The 23,063-nt window shown below is 44.3% G+C and overlaps 1 protein-coding gene and 1 long non-coding RNA gene across 2 annotated transcripts in view; both read right to left on the bottom strand.

Annotated features, from left to right (window-relative positions):
• Positions 1-1,475: 1,475 nt before the first annotated feature.
• LOC123757608 (uncharacterized) lies at positions 1,476-2,886 on the bottom strand. The gene is made up of 2 exons (XR_006772784.2): positions 1,653-2,886; positions 1,476-1,596 (listed from the first exon to the last, which is right to left on the bottom strand). It is a non-coding gene; the product is annotated as an uncharacterized lncRNA (long non-coding RNA).
• An 829-nt stretch (positions 2,887-3,715) lies between these two features.
• LOC123757607 (ATPase inhibitor mai-2, mitochondrial-like) overlaps positions 3,716-23,063 on the bottom strand; it is a 70,215-nt gene continuing 50,867 nt past the window's right edge. The window contains exons 2-3 of the mRNA XM_045741416.2: positions 19,922-20,060; positions 3,716-4,784 (exon numbers count right to left, since the gene is read on the bottom strand). Coding sequence (XP_045597372.1) covers positions 4,608-4,784; positions 19,922-20,060 — 316 coding nt within the window. The 3' untranslated portion in view covers positions 3,716-4,607. The remainder of the gene's footprint in view (positions 4,785-19,921; positions 20,061-23,063) is intronic.

Genomic DNA, 23,063 nt, shown 5'->3' with positions numbered 1-23,063 from the left:
TGTCGTACCTAGTAGCCAGAACTCACTTCTCAGCCAACTATGCAAGGCCCGATTTGCCTAATAAGCCAAGTTTTCATGAATTAATGTTTTTTCGTCGACCTAACCTACCTAACCTAACCTAGCTTTTTTTGGCTACCTAACCTAACCTTACATATATATATAGGTTAGGTTAGGTTAGGTAGGGTTGGTTAGGTTCGGTCATATATCTACGTTAATTTTAACTCCAATAAAAAAAAATTGACCTCATACATAGTGAAAAGGGTAGCTTTATCATTTCATAAGAAAAAAATTATAGTAAATATATTAATTCAGGAAAACTTGGCTTATTAGGCAAATCGGGCCTTGAATAGTAGGCTGAGAAGTGAGTTCTGGCGACTAGGTACGACATATATATATATATATATATATATATATATATATATATATATATATATATATATATATATATATATATATATATATATATATATATATATATATATATATATATAATGTCGTACCTAGTAGCCAGAACGCACTTCTCAGCCTACTATGCATGGCCCAATTTGCCTAATAAGCCAAGTTTTCATGAATTAATTGTTTTTCGACTACCTAACCTACCTAACCTAACTTTTTTGGCTTATTAGGCAAATCGGGCCTTGCATAGTAGGCTGAGAAGTGCGTTCTGGCTACTAGGTACGACATATATATATATATATATATAAATATAAGTTATTCACTGAGAATCATTGTGATTCTCATTTATAGAGAAGTGACGTGTTTAAATTTCACCTGGATCCAACGATGGGTCTCAAAATTATTGAAATTGGTGAAAATGTATATTTCTCATGGATTCACATTCTACACAATCCATCCCCCCACCCAATCCCTACCCATCTACCCACCCCAGCCCCAACCCATCCTCACCAAACTCCTCCCTCCTTTCCCTACACCCAACACTAACGCATCCCCACCCAACCCGTCCCCCTTTCCCCACCCCAGACCCAACCAATCCCAACCCAACCCCTCCCCTCGTTCCCCACCCCAACCACAACCCAGCCTTGCCCATATTCTTCTCGAAATGTGGAAAACCACTTTTTCCTAGACATCTCTACAACCTTACCTCTCTCAACCCCTACCTGTATACACCCCCCTCATCCCCTTCCCCCACACACACGCCTTTCCCGCAACCCCACCCCAACCAATCTTCCTTTCCTCAACAATTCCCTGTGTACATTTCTCCCCCTCAATCCCCTCCCTATAATATATCTTGCCACCGCCGAGGTAGGATACATGCAACTCTTGGTGATACATGCAACTCTTGGTGATACATGCAACTCTTGGTGATACATGCATAGATGCTGACAATAAATAATTAAATACCCTAGATATGGTCTACCACACCGGGCCTAAGTATATGTATATGTATTATCACGTGTTTTATGTATAACTCTACAGACAAATGTTGAAAAATATAAGGATAAAAAAATGAATAATGCATATTACTAAATATTTGTAATACAGTAGTCTTATTTATGCAATGCATGTCAGATGCAATATTTCAATATAATTCTATGTAGCAATAAAGTAAAGTACTGTACAGCAGTACATGTACACCTGTACATGTACAGCAGTACATGTACAGCAGTACATGTACAGCAGTACATGTACACCTGTACTAAAGTGACATGTGAAGTATTTCTTTAAGGGAGCCATTCAGTTAAACAATACAATTTCATTCTCATTGTTGGGGACAGGGAGCCTGTAGCTCCCCAGGCTCCAACCCACAGCAGTTGCCTAACCCCCAGGTGCCTGTTTACTGCTAGGTGAACAGTGGTATCAGGTTAAGGGAGACCTGTCGGACTGACTGTCCTTCATGGGGGAATTAAACGCGGGGACCCTCAATTGTGAATCGTGGCTGTAGACTACTGTGCCACAGGATCCATACTGTCTTGTACATCAAACAAGAAATGTGCGAGAGGGTCGGATGGAAAACTCTTGATCCTTCACACCACCAGACACACTCCAAGTGACTTCCGTCTCGTGGTCACCCTTAAAGAAACACATTGATGATGCACTCCAAGATTAAGTTCAAAAGCACTTGCTCACAAAGATCAAATATCTATGAAGCTAAAACATAAAAGCTGGGTAATGGAAGGGGCCAAGCCTTGTATTCCTGTATGACCACAACCAAACTGTAATATCACATAACTGTCATGTAACGTCCACATTAAGTAATTATCAAGAGAAGGCAGCAAGCCGACGTCCACAGTAACTCTGACAGCACACACACACACACACACACACACACGCACACACACACACACACACACGCACACACACACACACACACACACACACACACACACACCAGATGTCGGTAATATGATGACCCAAGTCATATTGAAATGCAAGGAGGCTGAAGATAGATTTATTCCAACAATAAAGAAAAAAAGCAGGAGGGAATATAATAACCCATGGTTTAATAGACAGTGTCAGGAAGCAAAGGTGAGAAGCAGGAGGGAGTGGAGGAAGTACAGAAGACAAAGGACAGAGGACAACAGGATTAGATGTAACAGAGCTAGGAATGATTACATTAACATAAGACGAGTGTCGGAAAGAAATTATGAGAACGATATTGCAGTCAAAGCGAAAAAGCAACCAAAATTACTACATAGCCATATAAGAAGGAAGATGTCGGTAAATGACCAAGTGACAAGACTGAGGAAAACAGAAGGGGCATATACAGAAAGCGACAAGGAAATCTGCGAGGTACTGAATGCAAAATTCCATGGAGTGTTCACTACCGAGCCTGAGCAGCTCCCATTGTTAGAAGAGATTACCCAAGATGAAAGACTATCAGATATAGAGGTGACAGCAGAGGATGTAATGAAACAGTTGACAACACTGGATGCAAATAAAGCTGTTGGACCAGACAAAGTATCACCGTGGATACTTAAAGAGGCAGCGCAGGCTCTCAGCGTGCCTCTGGCAATGATCTTCAATGAGTCACTTATGTCGGGAGAATTGCCCAGTTGCTGGAAGGAGGCAAATGTCGTACCGATTTTCAAAAAGGGGGATAGGGAGGAGGCACTTAACTACAGACCCGTATCACTGACAAGCATCCCCTGCAAAATACTTGAAAGAATAATTAGGCTAAGACTTGTTGAGCACCTGGAGAGCATTGGGTTTGTAAACAAGCACCAACATGGGTTCTGGACAGGGAAATCATGCCTAACAAACCTTTTAGAATTCTATGATAAAGTAACAAGGATAAGGCAGGACAGAGAAGGCTGGGCAGACTGCATATTTCTTGACTGCCAAAAGGCCTTTGATACGGTACCGCACATGAGACTGCTATACAAACTTGAGAGGCAGGCAGGAGTAAGCGGAAAGGCCCTAGTATGGGTGAAGAACTACCTAACAGGAAGGAGCCAGAGGGTAATGGTAAGGGGCGAAAAGTCGGACTGGCGAACAGTAACAAGTGGAGTACCTCAAGGATCGGTGCTGGGACCAATCCTCTTTCTAATTTACGTAAATGATATGTTTACAGGAGTGGAATCATACATGTCAATGTTTGCAGATGACGCAAAATTAATGAGAAGAGTTGTGACAGACGAGGATTGTAGGATCCTCCAAGAGGACTTACACAGGCTGCAGAGATGGTCAGAGAAATGGCTACTGGAGTTTAACACCAGTAAATGTAAAGTTATGGAAATGGGATCAGGTGACAGGAGACCAAAGGGACAGTACACAATGAAGGGGAACAGCCTACCTGTAACGATTCGAGAAAGAGACCTGGGAGTGGATGTGACACCCAATCTAACTCCTGAGGCACATATAAATAGGATAACGACAGCAGCGTACTCTACACTGGCGAAAATTAGAACTTCATTCAGAAACCTAAATGAGGAAGCTTTTAGGGCGCTTTACACTGCCTACGTGAGACCCGTCTTAGAGTATGCCGCGCCATCATGGAGCCCCCACCTGAAGAAACACATAAAGAAACTGGAGAAGGTTCAGAGGTTTGCGACGAGGCTTGTCCCAGAGCTACGAGGGATGGGATATGAAGAGCGGCTGAAGGAACTGAACCTTACGACACTACAGAAAAGAAGGGAGAGAGGAGATATGATAGGGACATATAAAATACTCAGGGGAATTGACAAAGTGGAAATAGATCAAATGTTCACACGTAATAATAACAGAACGAGGGGACATGGGTGGAAACTGGAAACTCAGATGAGTCACAGAGATGTTAGGAAGTTTTCTTTTAGCGTGAGAGTAGTAGAAAAATGGAATGCACTTGGGGAACAGGTTGTGGAAGCAAATACTATTCATACTTTTAAAACTAGGTATGATAGGGAAATGGGACAGGAGTCATTGCTGTAAACAACCGATAGCTAGAAAGGCGGGATCCAAGAGTCAATGCTCGATCCTGCAAGCACATATAGGTGAGTACATATAGGTGAGTACACACACACACACACACACACACACACGCGCACACACACACACACACACACACACACACACACAGCAAAGCGTCACAGCTAACCAAACTTCAGAATTAGGCTATAGATGAGCTTGGTTTAAGAGGTGTGGCCATCATCATCATCATCATAATGATCTTAAGAGTCATTACCAGACAGCTTGTCTCTGGCCACAATGTTCCTCATGCTCATCATCAGCTCATCCAGTATTCGGTGGTGCCTTTTTATGGCATCTTTGTGGGCTTGGACTTGTTCTTTGTGGAAATGTACCTCCTCTTCTATTCCAGCCTTCATCTTCTCTATCTGTTGATATTGCTGCAAGACAAAAGAAAAAAGTTAAAACAAAATACAGATTTTAGTAGAACAAAATCATATTTACGAATGGTAATAATTCGTTAATTGTTTCACTGAAAACATAAACTACACAACCAGCCCGAGCCTGACACGGGGGTCTGGACAACGAGTACACAACACCACTCACAGTGGTCAAAAACTCCTCTGATGTGCACTACTAGTCTGCCTCAAACAAGGATGTGTTTGGTCAAAATCACTCTTTATTTTCATTAATTACTCACGTATGAGTCTTAAGTGAGCTCACGTGAGTGAATGTTGCAGCAGCAGAAGTCACTTGTGTCACAGGTATCACAGTTAGTTGATTTATTTATTTATTTTATTTATTTATTTATGCATATACAAGAATGTACATTGGGATTGTGAGGATACATAATATGGTAATTACAATCTTGTAAAGCCACTAGTACGAGCAGCGTTTCGGGCAGGTCCTTAATCTAAGAAAATTTTAAGTAGGTAAATACTTGCAAAATTTATAAAAAATGATACCATTTACAAGGCAAGAAAAAAAAAGATGAGAGAAAATTGTAGGTATATTATAGGTATATTATAGGTATATGATGACCAAACACATCACAAGCTGATGAAACAACGACTTCGTTGTTTCTGGTGTGTGGATTGGTCATCATATCCTCAACCTCGGTATTGTGACTCATCGTCTGCATCAGAGTTAGTTTAGTTTAATTATTATGCACCCTATACCCATCATGTGGGCGGTAGTGGAAAAGGTTACAGACACAAGATTGTAAAAGCATCTGAATCACCTTCAGTGGTTAAGTGCTTAATTGCACAATAGGTTCTCTAGACTACAGGGTGACTAGAGAAGTCTAGTCTAGACAGGGTGAGATCAACTATCTCACCCTGTCAGAGCAAATGAGACAAATGTACGTGTATGTGTGTGCATATATGTATGTATGTGTGTGTGTATGTATATGTATGTGTATAAAATATATGTGGAAGCTGATCAGAATTACATTTCACCTTTGTAAATGCACATTAATGACACTATGTAAAAGACACATCGAACACTTTATGTAGGGCATACGTAAAGCTGTGTATCTATGTATTTACGTATGTAGGTTAGCTTAGCATTTTAAAGGCACTACATTCACCTTCTGTTGTTGATTGTTCAATAAACCCCTGAACTATATGTTTAATAAATCTCTGTCCACGGAGGACAGAAGAAGATGTATATATGCTGGTTAGCATTGTAAATGTGTGGCCACGTCTGTGGAAGAAAAAACATAATAGGCTCTGGGACTGAACCCCCCAAATTACCCCTAAAGTTCATTTAGGTAAGCAAGTTACAGCACTGATGAACAAGTTACATAATTTCTTAACCAAAATAAATGAACAGTATCAGAAATTCGTTTTTGTCTATTTTGCTGATTCCAGTTACCTTTTGTACAGTGATTATATCGTCTCTGTTCCACCCATCGTGCAGCCTCGGCATGTTGAGTCTTCAGCCTCGTCTCATAGCTCACGGTATTGTTCCGGAACCCATACAAGAGCCACATACACCTTGACACCTTTTCTAATTTATTGCTACGTTTCTTGAGATATGGCAACCGCGCCATTTCTGCATATTCGAGTTTTGGTCTCACGAATGACGTGAACAGTTGCTTTCATAATACTCCATTCATATATTTATTAGTGGTTCTGAAATGTTACTAGCATAGCATAGACTCCTCTCACAGTGACCTTCATGTGGTGCTGTGATGGCAGCTCACTCTCCAGACCCACTCCTGCGTCTGTCATTGTCAGACGATCTTGGCAACTTTTCATATCATGTGTAGGTTCAGTGTAACCTGTTCTCCCTTATTCCACATTCCATTATGTGATATTTATTTACGCTAAATTCCATCTGCCATGTGTTGCTCCGCTCAATTATTCTGTCAATGTCCTTTTGGTGATGAAGCCGTCACCCAAGTTCTTTATTCTCCCTTAGAATTTATCATTTGTAATCATATTTATGTAACAATTCCTCTTATAGATCATTTATATTTATAAAATAGATTGTATGTCCATGGTGTCAGTTTTGATGCTTGAGCCTAGCCTCACTCGATATTTCATAACACATTAAGCTAGGGGGATTATCATAGGTGGTTTGGCCCCATTGCGCACCCCCCTTTGAGAAGGGTCAGATCTTATTGCGACTACCAAGAGAAAGAGAAAGAGAGAGAGAGAGAGAGAGAGAGAGAGAGAGAGCAGCCCCGGGTACCCCACCAAGCACACACACATATATACAGTATAATGAACATTACTGGTGTAAGAACAAAACTTTCGGGTACCGCAGGATATTTATTCTGCCAAATATATTGTGTCTTACCACAGCTTGCATTTTTTTGTCCATTAGAAAAGGGGGGAGGGTGCTGTTGTGTCCAACACCCATATTTACAGTTGGGGTTACTCCTTAAAACATCTAGTAGTGATGTCTCCGTGTTTGACACTCACCATAGATGTAAAGTGCCTTGTATAGTGACTTGTGAGTCTCTTGTTGAATCACTTGTGATATAAAAAGATTACTGATATGTATATATATATATATATATATATATATATATATATATATATATATATATATATATATATATATATATATATGCGAACAAGCCTGAATGGTCCCCAGGACAATATGCAACTGAAAACTCACACCCCAGAAGTGACTCGAACCCATACTCCCAGAAGCAACGCAACTGGTATGTACAAGACGCCTTAATCCACTTGACCATCACGACCGGACATAATGAGGTGATAGCCGAGGCTATTTGAACCACCCCACCGCCGGCACTCGGATAGTTATCTTGGGCATAGCATTTTACCAAATCACCTCATTCTTTGGGGCACACGTGAGGAACACAAATGCGAACAAGCCTGAATGGTCCCCAGGACAATATGCAACTGAAAACTCACACCCCAGAAGTGACTCGAACCCATACTCCCAGAAGCAACGCAACTGGTATGTACAAGACGCCTTAATCCACTTGACCATCACGACCGGACATAATGAGGTGATAGCCGAGGCTATTTGAACCACCCCACCGCCGGCACTCGGATAGTTATCTTGGGCATAGCATTTTACCAAATCACCTCATTCTTTGGGGCACACGTGAGGAACACAAATGCGAACAAGCCTGAATGGTCCCCAGGACAATATGCAACTGAAAACTCACACCCCAGAAGTGACTCGAACCCATACTCCCAGAAGCAACGCAACTGGTATGTACAAGACGCCTTAATCCACTTGACCATCACGACCGGACATAATGAGGTGATAGCCGAGGCTATTTGAACCACCCCACCGCCGGCACTCGGATAGTTATCTTGGGCATAGCATTTTACCAAATCACCTCATTCTTTGGGGCACACGTGAGGAACACAAATGCGAACAAGCCTGAATGGTCCCCAGGACAATATGCAACTGAAAACTCACACCCCAGAAGTGACTCGAACCCATACTCCCAGAAGCAACGCAACTGGTATGTACAAGACGCCTTAATCCACTTGACCATCACGACCGGACATAATGAGGTGATAGCCGAGGCTATTTGAACCACCCCACCGCCGGCACTCGGATAGTTATCTTGGGCATAGCATTTTACCAAATCACCTCATTCTTTGGGGCACACGTGAGGAACACAAATGCGAACAAGCCTGAATGGTCCCCAGGACAATATGCAACTGAAAACTCACACCCCAGAAGTGACTCGAACCCATACTCCCAGAAGCAACGCAACTGGTATGTACAAGACGCCTTAATCCACTTGACCATCACGACCGGACATAATGAGGTGATAGCCGAGGCTATTTGAACCACCCCACCGCCGGCACTCGGATAGTTATCTTGGGCATAGCATTTTACCAAATCACCTCATTCTTTGGGGCACACGTGAGGAACACAAATGCGAACAAGCCTGAATGGTCCCCAGGACAATATGCAACTGAAAACTCACACCCCAGAAGTGACTCGAACCCATACTCCCAGAAGCAACGCAACTGGTATGTACAAGACGCCTTAATCCACTTGACCATCACGTTAGTTATATATATATATATATATATATATATATATATATATATATATATATATATATATATATATATATATATATATATATATATATATATATATATATATATATATATATATATATTTCGTACCTAGTAGCCAGAACGCACTTCTCTGCCTCCTATGCAAGGTCCGATTTGCCTAATAGGCCGAGTGATTTTCCTTACTTTCAATAAATTGTTTCCAATTTGTTTATTTGAGTTATTATTATTATATTATATTAAGAACATAAATTATTGACTTAATTGTGTTAGGTTAGGTTAAGATCAGTTAGGTTAGGTTAAGATCAGTTAGGTTAGGTTAAGATCAGTTAGGTTAGGTTATGTTAGGTTAGGTTAGGTTAGGTTAAGATCAGTTAGTTTAGGTAGGGGTGGTTACGTTCGGTCATATATCTACGTTAGTTTTAACTCAAATTAAAAAAAAATGAACTCACACGTAATGAAATGGATTGCTTTATCATTTCATAAGAAAAAAATATTGAAATATGTATAAATACAGGAAAACTTGGCTTATTAGGCAAATCGGGCCTTGCATTCTAGACCGAGTATGGCGTTCTGGCTACTAGGTACAACACATATATATATTTATTATATATATATATATATATATATATATATATATATATATATATATATATATATATATATATATATATATATATATATATATATATATATTTAACTGAAAACTCTCACCACAGAAATGACTCGAACCCATACTGCCAGGAGCACTCTGGAACTGGCATACAGGACCCCTTAACCACTCGACCAGACAAAAGATGATGGTAGCCATGGCTAATTCCCCATCATCCCCCCGGCACTCTGATGGTATGATATGATATGTGACACATATTATCATATGTGTCACATATGAGAATTTGTGACTGCTTGTTCCAACCCTTCAGCTCTTCCTATTGAGGAGTGTTGAACATGCTGCTATGGCGGTGTGTCCACCCACAGGATGAGTGGCGCTGCCCAATACTGTCACTATGGCATTGTGTCCACCCACAGGATGAGTGGCACTGTCCAATACTGTCACTATGGCGGTGTGTCCACTCACAGGATGAGTGGCGCTGCCCAATACTGTCACTATGGCGGTGTGTCCACTCACAGGATGAGTGGCGCTGCCCAATACTGTCACTATGGCGGTGTGTCCACTCACATGATGAGTGACGCTGCCCAATACTGTCACTATGGCGCTGTGTTCACTCACAGGATGAGTGGCGTTGCCCAATACTGTCACTATGGCGGTGTGTCCACTCACAGGATGAGTGGCGCTGCCCAATACTGTCACTATGGCGGTGTGTCCACTCACAGGATGAGTGGCGTTGCCCAATACTGTCACTATGGCGGTGTGTCCATTCACAGGATGATTGACGCCGCCCAATACTGTCACTATGGCATTGTGTCCACCCACAGGATGAGTGACGCCGCCCAATACTGTCACTATGGCATTGTGTCCACCCACAGGATGAGTGACGCGTCCCAATACTGTCACTATGGCATTGTGTCCACCCACAGGATGAGTGACGCCGCCCAATACTGTCACTATGGCATTGTGTCCACCCACAGGATGAGTGGCGCTGCCCAATACTGTCACTATGGCGGTGTGTCCACCCACAGGATGAGTGACGCGTCCCAATACTGTCACTATGGCATTGTGTCCACCCACAGGATGAGTGACGCCGCCCAATACTGTCACTATGGCGGTGTGTCCACCCACAGGATGAGTGACGCCGCCCAATACTGTCACTATGGCATTGTGTCCACCCACAGGATGAGTGACGCTGCCCAATACTGTCACTATGGCATTGTGTCCACCCACAGGATGAGTGACGTTGCCCAATACTGTCACTATGGCGGTGTGTCCACCCACAGGATGAGTGGCACTGTCCAATACTGTCACTATGGCGGTGTGTCCACCCACAGGATGAGTGGCACTGTCCAATACTGTCACTATGGCGGTGTGTCCACCCACAGGATGAGTGGCACTGTCCAATACTGTCACTATGGCGGTGTGTCCACCCACAGGATGAGTGACGTTGCCCAATACTGTCACTATGGCATTGTGTCCACCCACAGCATGAGTGACGCGTCCCAATACTGTCACTATGGCATTGTGACCACCCACAGGATGAGTGACGCGTCCCAATACTGTCACTATGGCATTGTGTCCACCCACAGGATGAGTGGCACTGTCCAATACTGTCACTATGGCGGTGTGTCCATCCACAGGATGAGTGACGCCGCCCAATACTGTCACTATGGCGGTGTGTCCACCCACAGGATGAGTGGCGTTGCCCAATACTGTCACTATGGCGGTGTGTCCACTCACAGGATGAGTGACGCTGCCCAATACTGTCACTATGGCGGTGTGTCCACCCACAGGATGAGTGGCGCTGCCCAATACTGTCACTATGGCGGTGTGTCCACTCACAGGATGCGTGGCGCTGCCCAATACTGTCACTATGGCGGTGTGTCCACCCACAGGATGAGTGGCGCTGCCCAATACTGTCACTATGGCGGTGTGTCCACCCACAGGATGAGTGGCGCTGCCCAATACTGTCACTATGGCGGTGTGTCCACTCACAGGATGAGTGGCGCTGCCCAATACTGTCACTATGGCGGTGTGTCCACTCACAGGATGAGTGACGCTGCCCAATACTGTCACTATGGCGGTGTGTCCACTCACAGGATGAGTGACGCTGCCCAATACTGTCACTATGGCGGTGTGTCCACTCACAGGATGAGTGACGCTGCCCAATACTGTCACTATGGCGGTGTGTCCACTCACAGGATGAGTGACGCTGCCCAATACTGTCACTATGGCGGTGTGTCCACTCACAGGATGAGTGACGCTGCCCAATACTGTCACTATGGCGGTGTGTCCACTCACAGGATGAGTGGCGCTGCCCAATACTGTCACTATGGCGGTGTGTCCACTCACAGGATGAGTGACGCTGCCCAATACTGTCACTATGGCGGCGTGTCCACCCACAGGATGAGTGACGCCGCCCAATACTGTCACTATGGCATTGTGTCCACCCACAGGATGAGTGGCGCTGCCCAATACTGTCACTATGGCGGTGTGTCCACTCACAGGATGAGTGGCGCTGCCCAATACTGTTCCTATGGCGGTGTGTCCACTCACAGGATGAGTGGCGCTGCCCAATACTGTCACTATGGCGGTGTGTCCACCCACAGGATGAGTGGCGCTGCCCAATACTGTCACTATGGCGGTGTGTCCACCCACAGGATGAGTGGCGCTGCCCAATACTGTCACTATGGCGGTGTGTCCACTCACAGGATGCGCGGAGCTGCCAAAAATAACTTCCCCTCCCCCGGCCAAAATTAAAATGAAATTAAAGTGGCAAGCTTAGTCACCTCAGCAAAAAAAAAAAAAACTAAAGCCTTACCCGCCCAAGCTGGAAATGTACGGGAATTATCAGGAGAAAGTCAAGGCATTCCGACTATGTAACACTGGGAAGAGGTCAGGTTAAGGATTTTGGGATGGGACGGAGGAAAGGAATGGTGCTCAACCACTTGGACGGTCGGGGATTGAACACCTACCTGCATGAAGCGAGACAGTCGCTCTACTGTCCAGCGCAAGTGGTTGACATGCTGGGAAAAGTATATTCGTGTATAACGCAAATGTATGACACATCCCAGCTTGACACATATACAACGTATGTGTACACATACACACATACGTTGGTGGTGAGGTCACTGTGTATGGTCATGTGATCAGACTGTGGTCAGTACAGGGGGGGGGGGGCAGGCAGGAATTCTCAAGGTGGTGGCCAGGAGTCTTCAGTTAAGACTATGGTATACATGTCAGCCTGACTATAATGATACAGGCTGACATAGTTTACAGAGAGTGGAGTGAGCCGCACCAGTGCTGGCTCTGGTGCCTGGGACACGTCCCGGGGCCTGGGACACGTCCCGGGGCCGGGTACAGTACCACACGAGGCTGTTACGGTTACCATTGGACGTCCTTGTAGCACCAGGTTATTATTATGAGGAACTTGTGCCATTGTTGCTCCAGCAGCAGCTACGCCGCACTACCTGGGAGATGTGGCAACAGCAGCAGCTACGCCGCACTACCTGGGAGATGTGGCAACAGCAGCAGCTACGCCGCACTACCTGGGAGATGTGGCAACAGCAGCAGCTACGCCACACTACCTGGGAGATGTGGCAACAGCAGCAGCTACGCCGCACTACCTGGGAGATGTGGCAACAACAGCAGCTACGCCGCACTACCTGGGAGATGTGGCAACAGCAGCAGCTACGCCACAATACCTGGGAGATGTGGCAACAGCAGCAGCTACGCCGCACTACCTGGGAGATGTGGCAACAGCAGCAGCTACGCCACAATACCTGGGAGATGTGGCAACAGCAGCAGCTACGCCACACTACCTGGGAGATGTGGCAACAGCAGCAGCTACGCCGCACTACCTGGGAGATGTGGCAACAGCAGCAGCTACGCCGCACTACCTGGGAGATGTGGCAACAGCAGCAGCTACGCCACACTACCTGGGAGATGTGACAACAGCAGCAGCTACGCCGCACTACCTGGGAGATGTGGCAACAGCAGCAGCTACGCCGCACTACCTGGGAGATGTGGCAACAGCAGCAGCTACGCCGCACTACCTGGGAGATGTGGCAACAGCAGCAGCTACGCCGCACTACCTGGGAGATGTGGCAACAGCAGCAGCTACGCCGCACTACCTGGGAGATGTGGCAACAGCAGCAGCTACGCCGCACTACCTGGGAGATGTGACAACAGCAGCAGCTACGCCGCACTACCTGGGAGATGTGGCAACAACAGCAGCTACGCCGCACTACCTGGGAGATGTGGCAACAGCAGCAGCTACGCCGCACTACCTGGGAGATGTGGCAACAGCAGCAGCTACGCCGCACTACCTGGGAGATGTGGCAACAGCAGCAGCTACGCCGCACTACCTGGGAGATGTGGCAACAACAGCAGCTACGCCGCACTACCTGGGAGATGTGGCAACAGCAGCAGCTACGCCGCACTACCTGGGAGATGTGGCAACAACAACAACTACGCCACACTACCTGGGAGATGTGGCACCAGCTCTGCTTTCTTTCACACACATAATAAACACCACCAGCTTTATCTTCGGCACTGTGCACCACCTGTGGCTCCCAGCTGGCACTGTGCACCACCTGTGGCTCCCAGCTGGCACTGTGCACCACCTGTGGCTCCCAGCTGGCACTGTGCACCACCTGTGGCTCCCAGCTGGCACTGTGCACCACCTGTGGCTCCCAGCTGGCACTGTGCACCACCTGTGGCTCCCAGCTGGCACTGTGCACCACCTGTGGCTCCCAGCTGGCACTGTGCACCACCTGTGGCTCCCAGCTGGCACTGTGCACCACCTGTGGCTCCCAGCTGGCACTGTGCACCACCTGTGGCTCCCAGCTGGCACTGTGCAACCCACAATAGTCTTCTAACTCCCAAGTACATATTTACTGATAGGTGACCAATCCTCAGGTATAAGGAAACGTGTCCAGTATCTTAAAGATCCCGGGTTCGAGTCTCGCAGCTGGGCAGGTGTAGTTTCGTTTCACCTGATGCATCTGTTCGCCAATCAGTAAATAGATACTTAGGAATTTGGTAGGTTGTGGGTTATATCCTGTGGAAGGTCAGTCGTTTCCCTAGGACCTGGGTAAGGCTTCCTGTCCCCGACAACGGGAAGCCGAAGGTGTTGCCAATCTTGGAGATCGGACAACACCAATTAGCTGAGAGCCAAGTACACAAATATGGTGTTTACTGCTGTGTACTTGTTTACTGCTGTGTACTTGTTTACTGCTGTGTACTTGTTTACTGCTGTGTACTTGTTTACTGCTGTGTTCTTGTTTACTGCTGTGTTCTTGTTTACTGCTGTGTACTTGTTTACTGCTGTGTTCTTGTTTACTGCTGTGTACTTGTTTACTGCTGTGTACTTGTTTACTGCTGTGTACTTGTTTACTGCTGTGTTCTTGTTTACTGCTGTGTTCTTGTTTACTGCTGTGTACTTGTTTACTGCTGTGTTCTTGTTTACTGCTGTGTACTTGTTTACTGCTGTGTACTTGTTTACTGCTGTGTTCTTGTTTACTGCTGTGTACTTGTTTACTGCTGTGTACTTGTTTACTGCTGTGTTCTTGTTTACTGCTGTGTACTTGTTTACTGCTGTGTTCTTGTTTACTGCTGTGTACTTGTTTACTGCTGTGTTCTTGTTTACTGCTGTGTTCTTGTTTACTGCTGTGTACTTGTTTACTGCTGTGTACTTGTTTACTGCTGTGTACTTGTTTACTGCTGTGTTCTTGTTTACTGCTGTGTTCTTGTTTACTGCTGTGTTCTTGTTTACTGCTGTGTACTTGAGTACACAATCTGGCAACTCAAGTGTGTGTTGGTACACTCTGCTGCCAGTTTACTAAAGTGAACAATTACAGTAGTTTACTTGGGGCCTGACAGCTCGGAATTCGTAGTCGTAAGGTTCAGGGTTCGATCCCCAGTGGAGGCGGAAACAAATAACCAGCGTATCTTTCATCCTGATCCCCATGTTCACCTAGCAGTAAGTAAGTACCTGGGAGATAGACAGCTGGTACGGGCTGCTTCCTGGGGGGGGGGGGTAACAAAAGAGGCCTGGTCGAGGACCGGGCCGCGAGGACGCGAAGTCCCGAAATCATCTCATGATAAGATACTTTGATCTACAATCCTCTTTTGTTAATTGCCTGTGAAGTATAACATTGAGTACACGAGATTTTACAGTGTATCAACACAGTAAACACTCACCAGTGTATCAACACAGTAAACACTCACCAGTGTACTAACACAGTAAACACTCACCAGTGTACTAACACAGTAAACACTCACCAGTGTACTAACACAGTAAACACTCACCAGTGTATCAACACAGTAAACACACACCAGTGTACTAACACAGTAAACACTCACCAGAGTACTAACACAGTAAACACTCACCAGAGTACTAACACAGTAAACACTCACCAGTGTATCAACACAGTAAACACTCACCAGAGTACTAACACAGTAAACACTCACCAGAGTACTAACACAGTAAACACTCACCAGTGTATCAACACAGTAAACACTCACCAGTGTACTAACACAGTAAACACTCACCAGTGTACTAACACAGTAAACACTCACCAGAGTACTAACACAGTAAACACTCACCAGTGTACTAACACAGTAAACACTCACCAGTGTACTAACACAGTAAACACTCACCAGAGTACTAACACAGTAAACACTTACCAGTGTACTAACACAGTAATCACTCACCAGTGTATCAACACAGTAAACACTCACCAGAGTACTAACACAGTAAACACTCACCAGTGTACTAACACAGTAAACACTCACCAGTGTACTAACACAGTAAACACTCACCAGTGTACTAACACAGTAAACACTCACCAGAGTACTAACACAGTAAACACTTACCAGTGTACTAACACAGTAAACACTCACCAGTGTATCAACACAGTAAACACTCACCAGTGTATCAACACAGTAAACACTCACCAGAGTACTAACACAGTAAACACTCACCAGAGTACTAACACAGTAAACACTCACCAGTGTACTAACACAGTAAACACTCACCAGAGTACTAACACAGTAAACAATCACATCAGTGTATCAACACAGTAAACACTCACCAGTGTATCAACACAGTAAACACTCACCAGAGTACTAACACAGTAAACACTCACCAGTGTACTAACACAGTAAACACTCACCAGTGTATCAACACAGTAAACACTCACCAGTGTACTAACACAGTAAACACTCACCAGTGTACTAACACAGTAAACACTCACCAGTGTACTAACACAGTAAACACTCACCAGTGTACTAACACAGTAAACACTCACCAGAGTACTAACACAGTAAACAATCACATCAGTGTATCAACACAGTAAACACTCACCAGTGTACTAACACAGTAAACACTCACCAGTGTACTAACACAGTAAACAATCACATCAGTGTATCAACACAGTAAACACTCACCAGTGTATCAACACAGTAAACACTCACCAGAGTACTAACACAGTAAACACTCACCAGTGTACTAACACAGTAAACACTCACCAGTGTACTAACACAGTAAACACTCACCAGTGTACTAACACAGTAAACACTCACCAGAGTACTAACACATTAAACACTCACCAGTGTACTAACACAGTAAACAATCACATCAGTGTATCAACACAGTAAACACTCACCAGTGTATCAACACAGTAAACACTCACCAGAGTACTAACACAGTAAACACTCACCAGTGTACTAACACAGTAAACACTCACCAGTGTATCAACACAGTAAACACTCACCAGAGTACTAACACAGTAAACACTCACCAGTGTACTAACACAGTAAACACTCACCAGAGTACTAACACAGTAAACACTCACCAGTGTACTAACACAGTAAACACTCACCAGTGTATTAACACAGTAAACACTCACCAGTGTACTAACACAGTAAACACTCACACCAGTGTACTAACACAGTAAACAATCACATCAGTGTATCAACACTGTAAACACTCACCAGAGTACTAACACAGTAAACACTCACCAGAGTACTAACACAGTAAACACTCACCAGTGTATCAACACAGTAAACACTCACCAGTGTACTAACACAGTAAACACTCACCAGAGTACTAACACAGTAAACACTCACCAGATGTACTAACACAGTAAACACTCACCAGTGTACTAACACAGTAAACACTCACCAGTGTACTAACACAGTAAACACTCACCAGTGTACTAACACAGTAAACACTCACCAGTGTACTAACACAGTAAACACTCACATCAGTGTATCTAACACAGTAAACACTCACCAGTGTACTAACACAGTAAACACTCACCAGAGTACTAACACAGTAAACACTCACCAGAGTACTAACACAGTAAACACTCACCAGAGTACTAACACAGTAAACACTCACCAGAGTACTAACACAGTAAACACTCACCAGTGTACTAACACAGTAAACAATCACATCAGTGTATCAACACAGTAAACACTCACACAGTGTACTAACACAGTAAACACTCACCAGAGTACTAACACAGTAAACACTCACCAGAGTACTAACACAGTAAACACTCACCAGTGTACTAACACAGTAAACACTCACCAGTGTACTAACACAGTAAACACTCACCAGTGTACTAACACAGTAAACACTCACCAGAGTACTAACACAGTAAACAATCACATCAGTGTATCAACACAGTAAACACTCACACCAGTGTACTAACACAGTAAACACTCACCAGAGTACTAACACAGTAAACACTCACCAGAGTACTAACACAGTAAACACTCACCAGTGTACTAACACAGTAAACACTCACCAGTGTACTAACACAGTAAACAATCACATCAGTGTATCAACACAGTAAACACTCACACCAGTGTACTAACACAGTAAACACTCACCAGAGTACTAACACAGTAAACACTCACCAGAGTACTAACACAGTAAACACTCACCAGTGTACTAACACAGTAAACACTCACCAGTGTATCAACACAGTAAACACACACCAGTGTACTAACACAGTAAACACTCACCAGTGTACTAACACAGTAAACACTCACCAGAGTACTAACACAGTAAACACTCACCAGTGTACTAACACAGTAAACACTCACCAGTGTATTAACACAGTAAACACTCACCAGTGTACTAACACAGTAAACACTCACACCAGTGTACTAACACAGTAAACAATCACATCAGTGTATCAACACAGTAAACACTCACCAGAGTACTAACACAGTAAGCACTCACCAGAGTACTAACACAGTAAACAATCACATCAGTGTATCAACACAGTAAACACTCACCAGTGTACTAACACAGTAAACACTCACCAGAGTACTAACACAGTAAACACTCACCAGAGTACTAACACAGTAAACACTCACCAGTGTACTAACACAGTAAACACTCACCAGTGTACTAACACAGTAAACACTCACCAGTGTACTAACACAGTAAACAATCACATCAGTGTATCAACACAGTAAACACTCACCAGTGTACTAACACAGTAAACACTCACCAGAGTACTAACACAGTAAACACTCACCAGAGTACTAACACAGTAAACACTCACCAGAGTACTAACACAGTAAACACTCACCAGAGTACTAACACAGTAAACACTCACCAGTGTACTAACACAGTAAACAATCACATCAGTGTATCAACACAGTAAACACTCACACCAGTGTACTAACACAGTAAACACTCACCAGAGTACTAACACAGTAAACACTCACCAGAGTACTAACACAGTAAACACTCACCAGTGTACTAACACAGTAAACACTCACCAGTGTACTAACACAGTAAACACTCACCAGTGTACTAACACAGTAAACACTCACCAGAGTACTAACACAGTAAACAATCACATCAGTGTATCAACACAGTAAACACTCACACCAGTGTACTAACACAGTAAACACTCACCAGAGTACTAACACAGTAAACACTCACCAGAGTACTAACACAGTAAACACTCACCAGTGTACTAACACAGTAAACACTCACCAGTGTACTAACACAGTAAACAATCACATCAGTGTATCAACACAGTAAACACTCACCAGTGTACTAACACAGTAAACACTCACCAGAGTACTAACACAGTAAACACTCACCAGAGTACTAACACAGTAAACACTCACCAGAGTACTAACACAGTAAACACTCACCAGTGTACTAACACAGTAAACACTCACCAGTGTACTAACACAGTAAACACTCACCAGTGTACTAACACAGTAAACAATCACATCAGTGTATCAACACAGTAAACACTCACACCAGTGTACTAACACAGTAAACACTCACCAGAGTACTAACACAGTAAACACTCACCAGAGTACTAACACAGTAAACACTCACCAGAGTACTAACACAGTAAACACTCACCAGTGTACTAACACAGTAAACACTCACCAGCTTGCGGTAGTACTGCTCCTCTAGGGCCACCTCCCTCTTGCCGAAGGCGCCGCCGGCGTCCTTGATGGCGCCACCGGAGCCGCCACCATACCCCGCCCCGGAGCCCGCCTCCCCGGAGCTCATGCCCCGCGCACACCTGTGTAGGGAAACCTGTGTTTACATGCTGCCCGTACTGGACACCTACAACAATATAGATTAAAATACAAATCCTTGAAGATGCTAGCTTACAATAACGAGGCTGAAAATTAGACACCAGACCCACACACCTCATAAATAGATTACGTTTCCCCTCTCCACTCTACGGGCTCACCATAGCCCGTGCTACTTGGTACTTTTTGTTCCCAGTAGCTGAATCTAAAACAACAACAACAATATGTCCACTTTCGTCACTCTCAGGACTTCATGGACGGAGTGACGATAACTATTTACTAATTTTCCACATTATGTTCTCTTTCCTTGTCAGAAGGCCAAACGACGCGGGCTGGACGGTAGAGCGATGGTTTCCCTTCATGCAGGTCGGCGATCAATCCCCGACCGTCCAAGTGGTTGGGAACCATTCCTTCCCCCCCCCCCCTTCTATCTAAAATCTTCATCCTGGTCCCCGTCCAAGTGCTACGTAGTTATAATAGCTTGGCACTTCCTCCTGATAACTCTCCCCCCCCCCTCCTTGTCAGAAGGTAAATGTAGGCCTCATCTCCGCTTTCTAATGACGTCTTCCTCTATCTTATCAGACTGTCACTAAGGGATGTCCTCTCTCTCTCTCCTCTTCTGGCGTCTCTATATGATTACTTCGTAACTGTTCGTCTTCCTAGTATTGACATTTACCACCCTTCACTATGTCGATATTTTTGCTCTTTGGCCAGTCTTTCCCAGACTTTTCTATCGTCTCTACACAGTCTGCATCCTATCTTTTTCAAAGCTTAATGGGAATTAATTCCTCCCTTTCCTACATGTATATGTTCACAGCTGAGTTTGGCTTATCTCTCTCTCTCTCTCTGTCTGTCTACCAGAAGCCTATGCACAGTGGTACGGACAGTCACTTCTTGTCCTACCATCCCCCTTCTGGTAAGAAAAGTGTTCGTCTCTCTCTTCCTTCGTGCTCTACGCATCTGTGATCCTCAATGTCTTTATTCTGAAATTTCTCTTCTTTACAAGTCTTTCTCTCGCCTTGGTTATTCCATATTCCTTAATCAGCTGTGCCTACTCTCAAGCTAAAAGTACTTTCTTTTATCCTAACCGGTTTCCAACACTAGTAACACTGTGCTCTCCCTTCCCTTCATTTCCGAGCTCAAAAATCTCACTAATACCCTTTGTCTAGCTCTGGTATAAACTCACCTTTGGACAAACCAACACACCGTAATAATCTGGTTCACACTGCTTCTCCTGCTTCGAATTTGCTGGTGTTTATTTCGTTTTCCTCTTGTCCTCCCCAAACACTTTGGTGAAACTGGCCGTACTCTTAATGACTGACTAAAAGAACACACAATAAGTGTCAAGTCTGCAGACAACAGCAAATGTTCTCTTCTGACATGTTAGGAAGTGTGATCACCCTATAGACTGGTCTTCTAGAGCAGTGGTGAGACTGAGAGGCTGGTGTGTCCAGCACTGAGTGGCGAGTCTCACTGAGTATACCAGACGTGTCGGTGGTAATGCCACCCTACACATGCAGCTGTGTCATGTGTCACACATGCAGCTGTATCATGCGTCACACATGCAGCTGTGTCATGTGTCACACATGCAGCTGTGTCATGCGTCACACATGCAGCTGTGTCATGTGTCACACATGCAGCTGTGTCATGCGTCACACATGCAGCTGTGTCATGTGTCACACATGCAGCTGTGTCATGCGTCACACATGTAGCTGTGTCATGTGTCACACATGCAGCTGTGTCATGCGTCACACATGCAGCTGTGTCATGCGTCACACATGCAGCTGTATCATGTGTCACACACAAGTACGTTATGTGCATGTCAGGTGATGCCAGAGTGTCAGGCTGGTACTGCTCAGACCCCGTGGTAACTGTGGCCGCGTCAGGAAGCCGCACAGTGAAGCCATCATATACACCCGTGTTAAGACTCCCGTCGTCAGGGCCAAGCATCGTTCAGAGAGACAGTTACCCATCACTGATTAGTTTTGTGTATAAGGCATTTTAATGTAAATAGATAAGTCTCAAACTATGTATATAGAATTAGGCAGTAATAAATAATTACGTCAGTACACATGGTGGTAACTGTGGACCCTTCTCCCTCATATTAAACTGCCGCCCCCATCTGCGAAGCCTGGTCATGACAGCACCACAGCTATACACTTGATGTGAACGGAGTATCTTGCTCCCTGCCTAAATCCATCTTCAGCAAGATACGACCAGTAATCCGGCACTGTTCATTTGGATGCCTGTGTTGCAGGTGGGTTACCTTCAACTGAAACAGACACCTTGCAATGGGGCGACACGCTTAAGCGGTGCCTTGTTGCTGTAAACACTTTACTTCATGTATAACCTGTAAGGGCACATGGCCATAATGCAACCCGTGATGTTGCAAACAGAGGTGTTGAGAGAGGCAGTATGTTCTGCACCCTTGTGATCACTATCATAATGTCTAGTTATTGTTAACAATAAGTGCTCTAACTGTACTACTGCTAAAACTACAGTTTCTAAATATCACTTACAATTGTAAAGCATCTATTAAATCTAGCCAACAATTCAGATATGTTAGCATACTTCTCGCTTTATATGAAAAAAAAGTGCTACAGATTTAACGTATAAATTAACTACTTATCGATACGCTCTGTGTATTAGTGGCTCGATCTGTATAAATTTCATTGTAGACCTACGAGTGCTCCACTGCATCAGACTACAAGTGTATAGTACATAACTACAAATGATTATTACTCTGATGACCAAACCAAACATCGGAAAATGAAGAAGCAACAAAGTTTCGGTCCATCCTGAACCATCACACGTCTTGATAATGGTCCAGCACGGACCAAAACACCGTTTCATTTTATTTAATTATATATATATATTAGTATATTTTGGTAGCAGTCTTACTTGTAAACATATGTTGCTAAATATGACAGAAAAAGTAAGATCAATAATTCTAACACGATTTTTTTCAATATTTCTTATGTTTCTTTTTT

This window comes from Procambarus clarkii, chromosome 19 (assembly GCF_040958095.1).
Source record: "Procambarus clarkii isolate CNS0578487 chromosome 19, FALCON_Pclarkii_2.0, whole genome shotgun sequence".
NCBI lineage: Eukaryota > Metazoa > Arthropoda > Malacostraca > Decapoda > Cambaridae > Procambarus > Procambarus clarkii.
The sequence above is the reverse complement of the archived record's forward strand: the minus strand, read 5'-3'. Positions and strand labels throughout refer to the sequence as shown.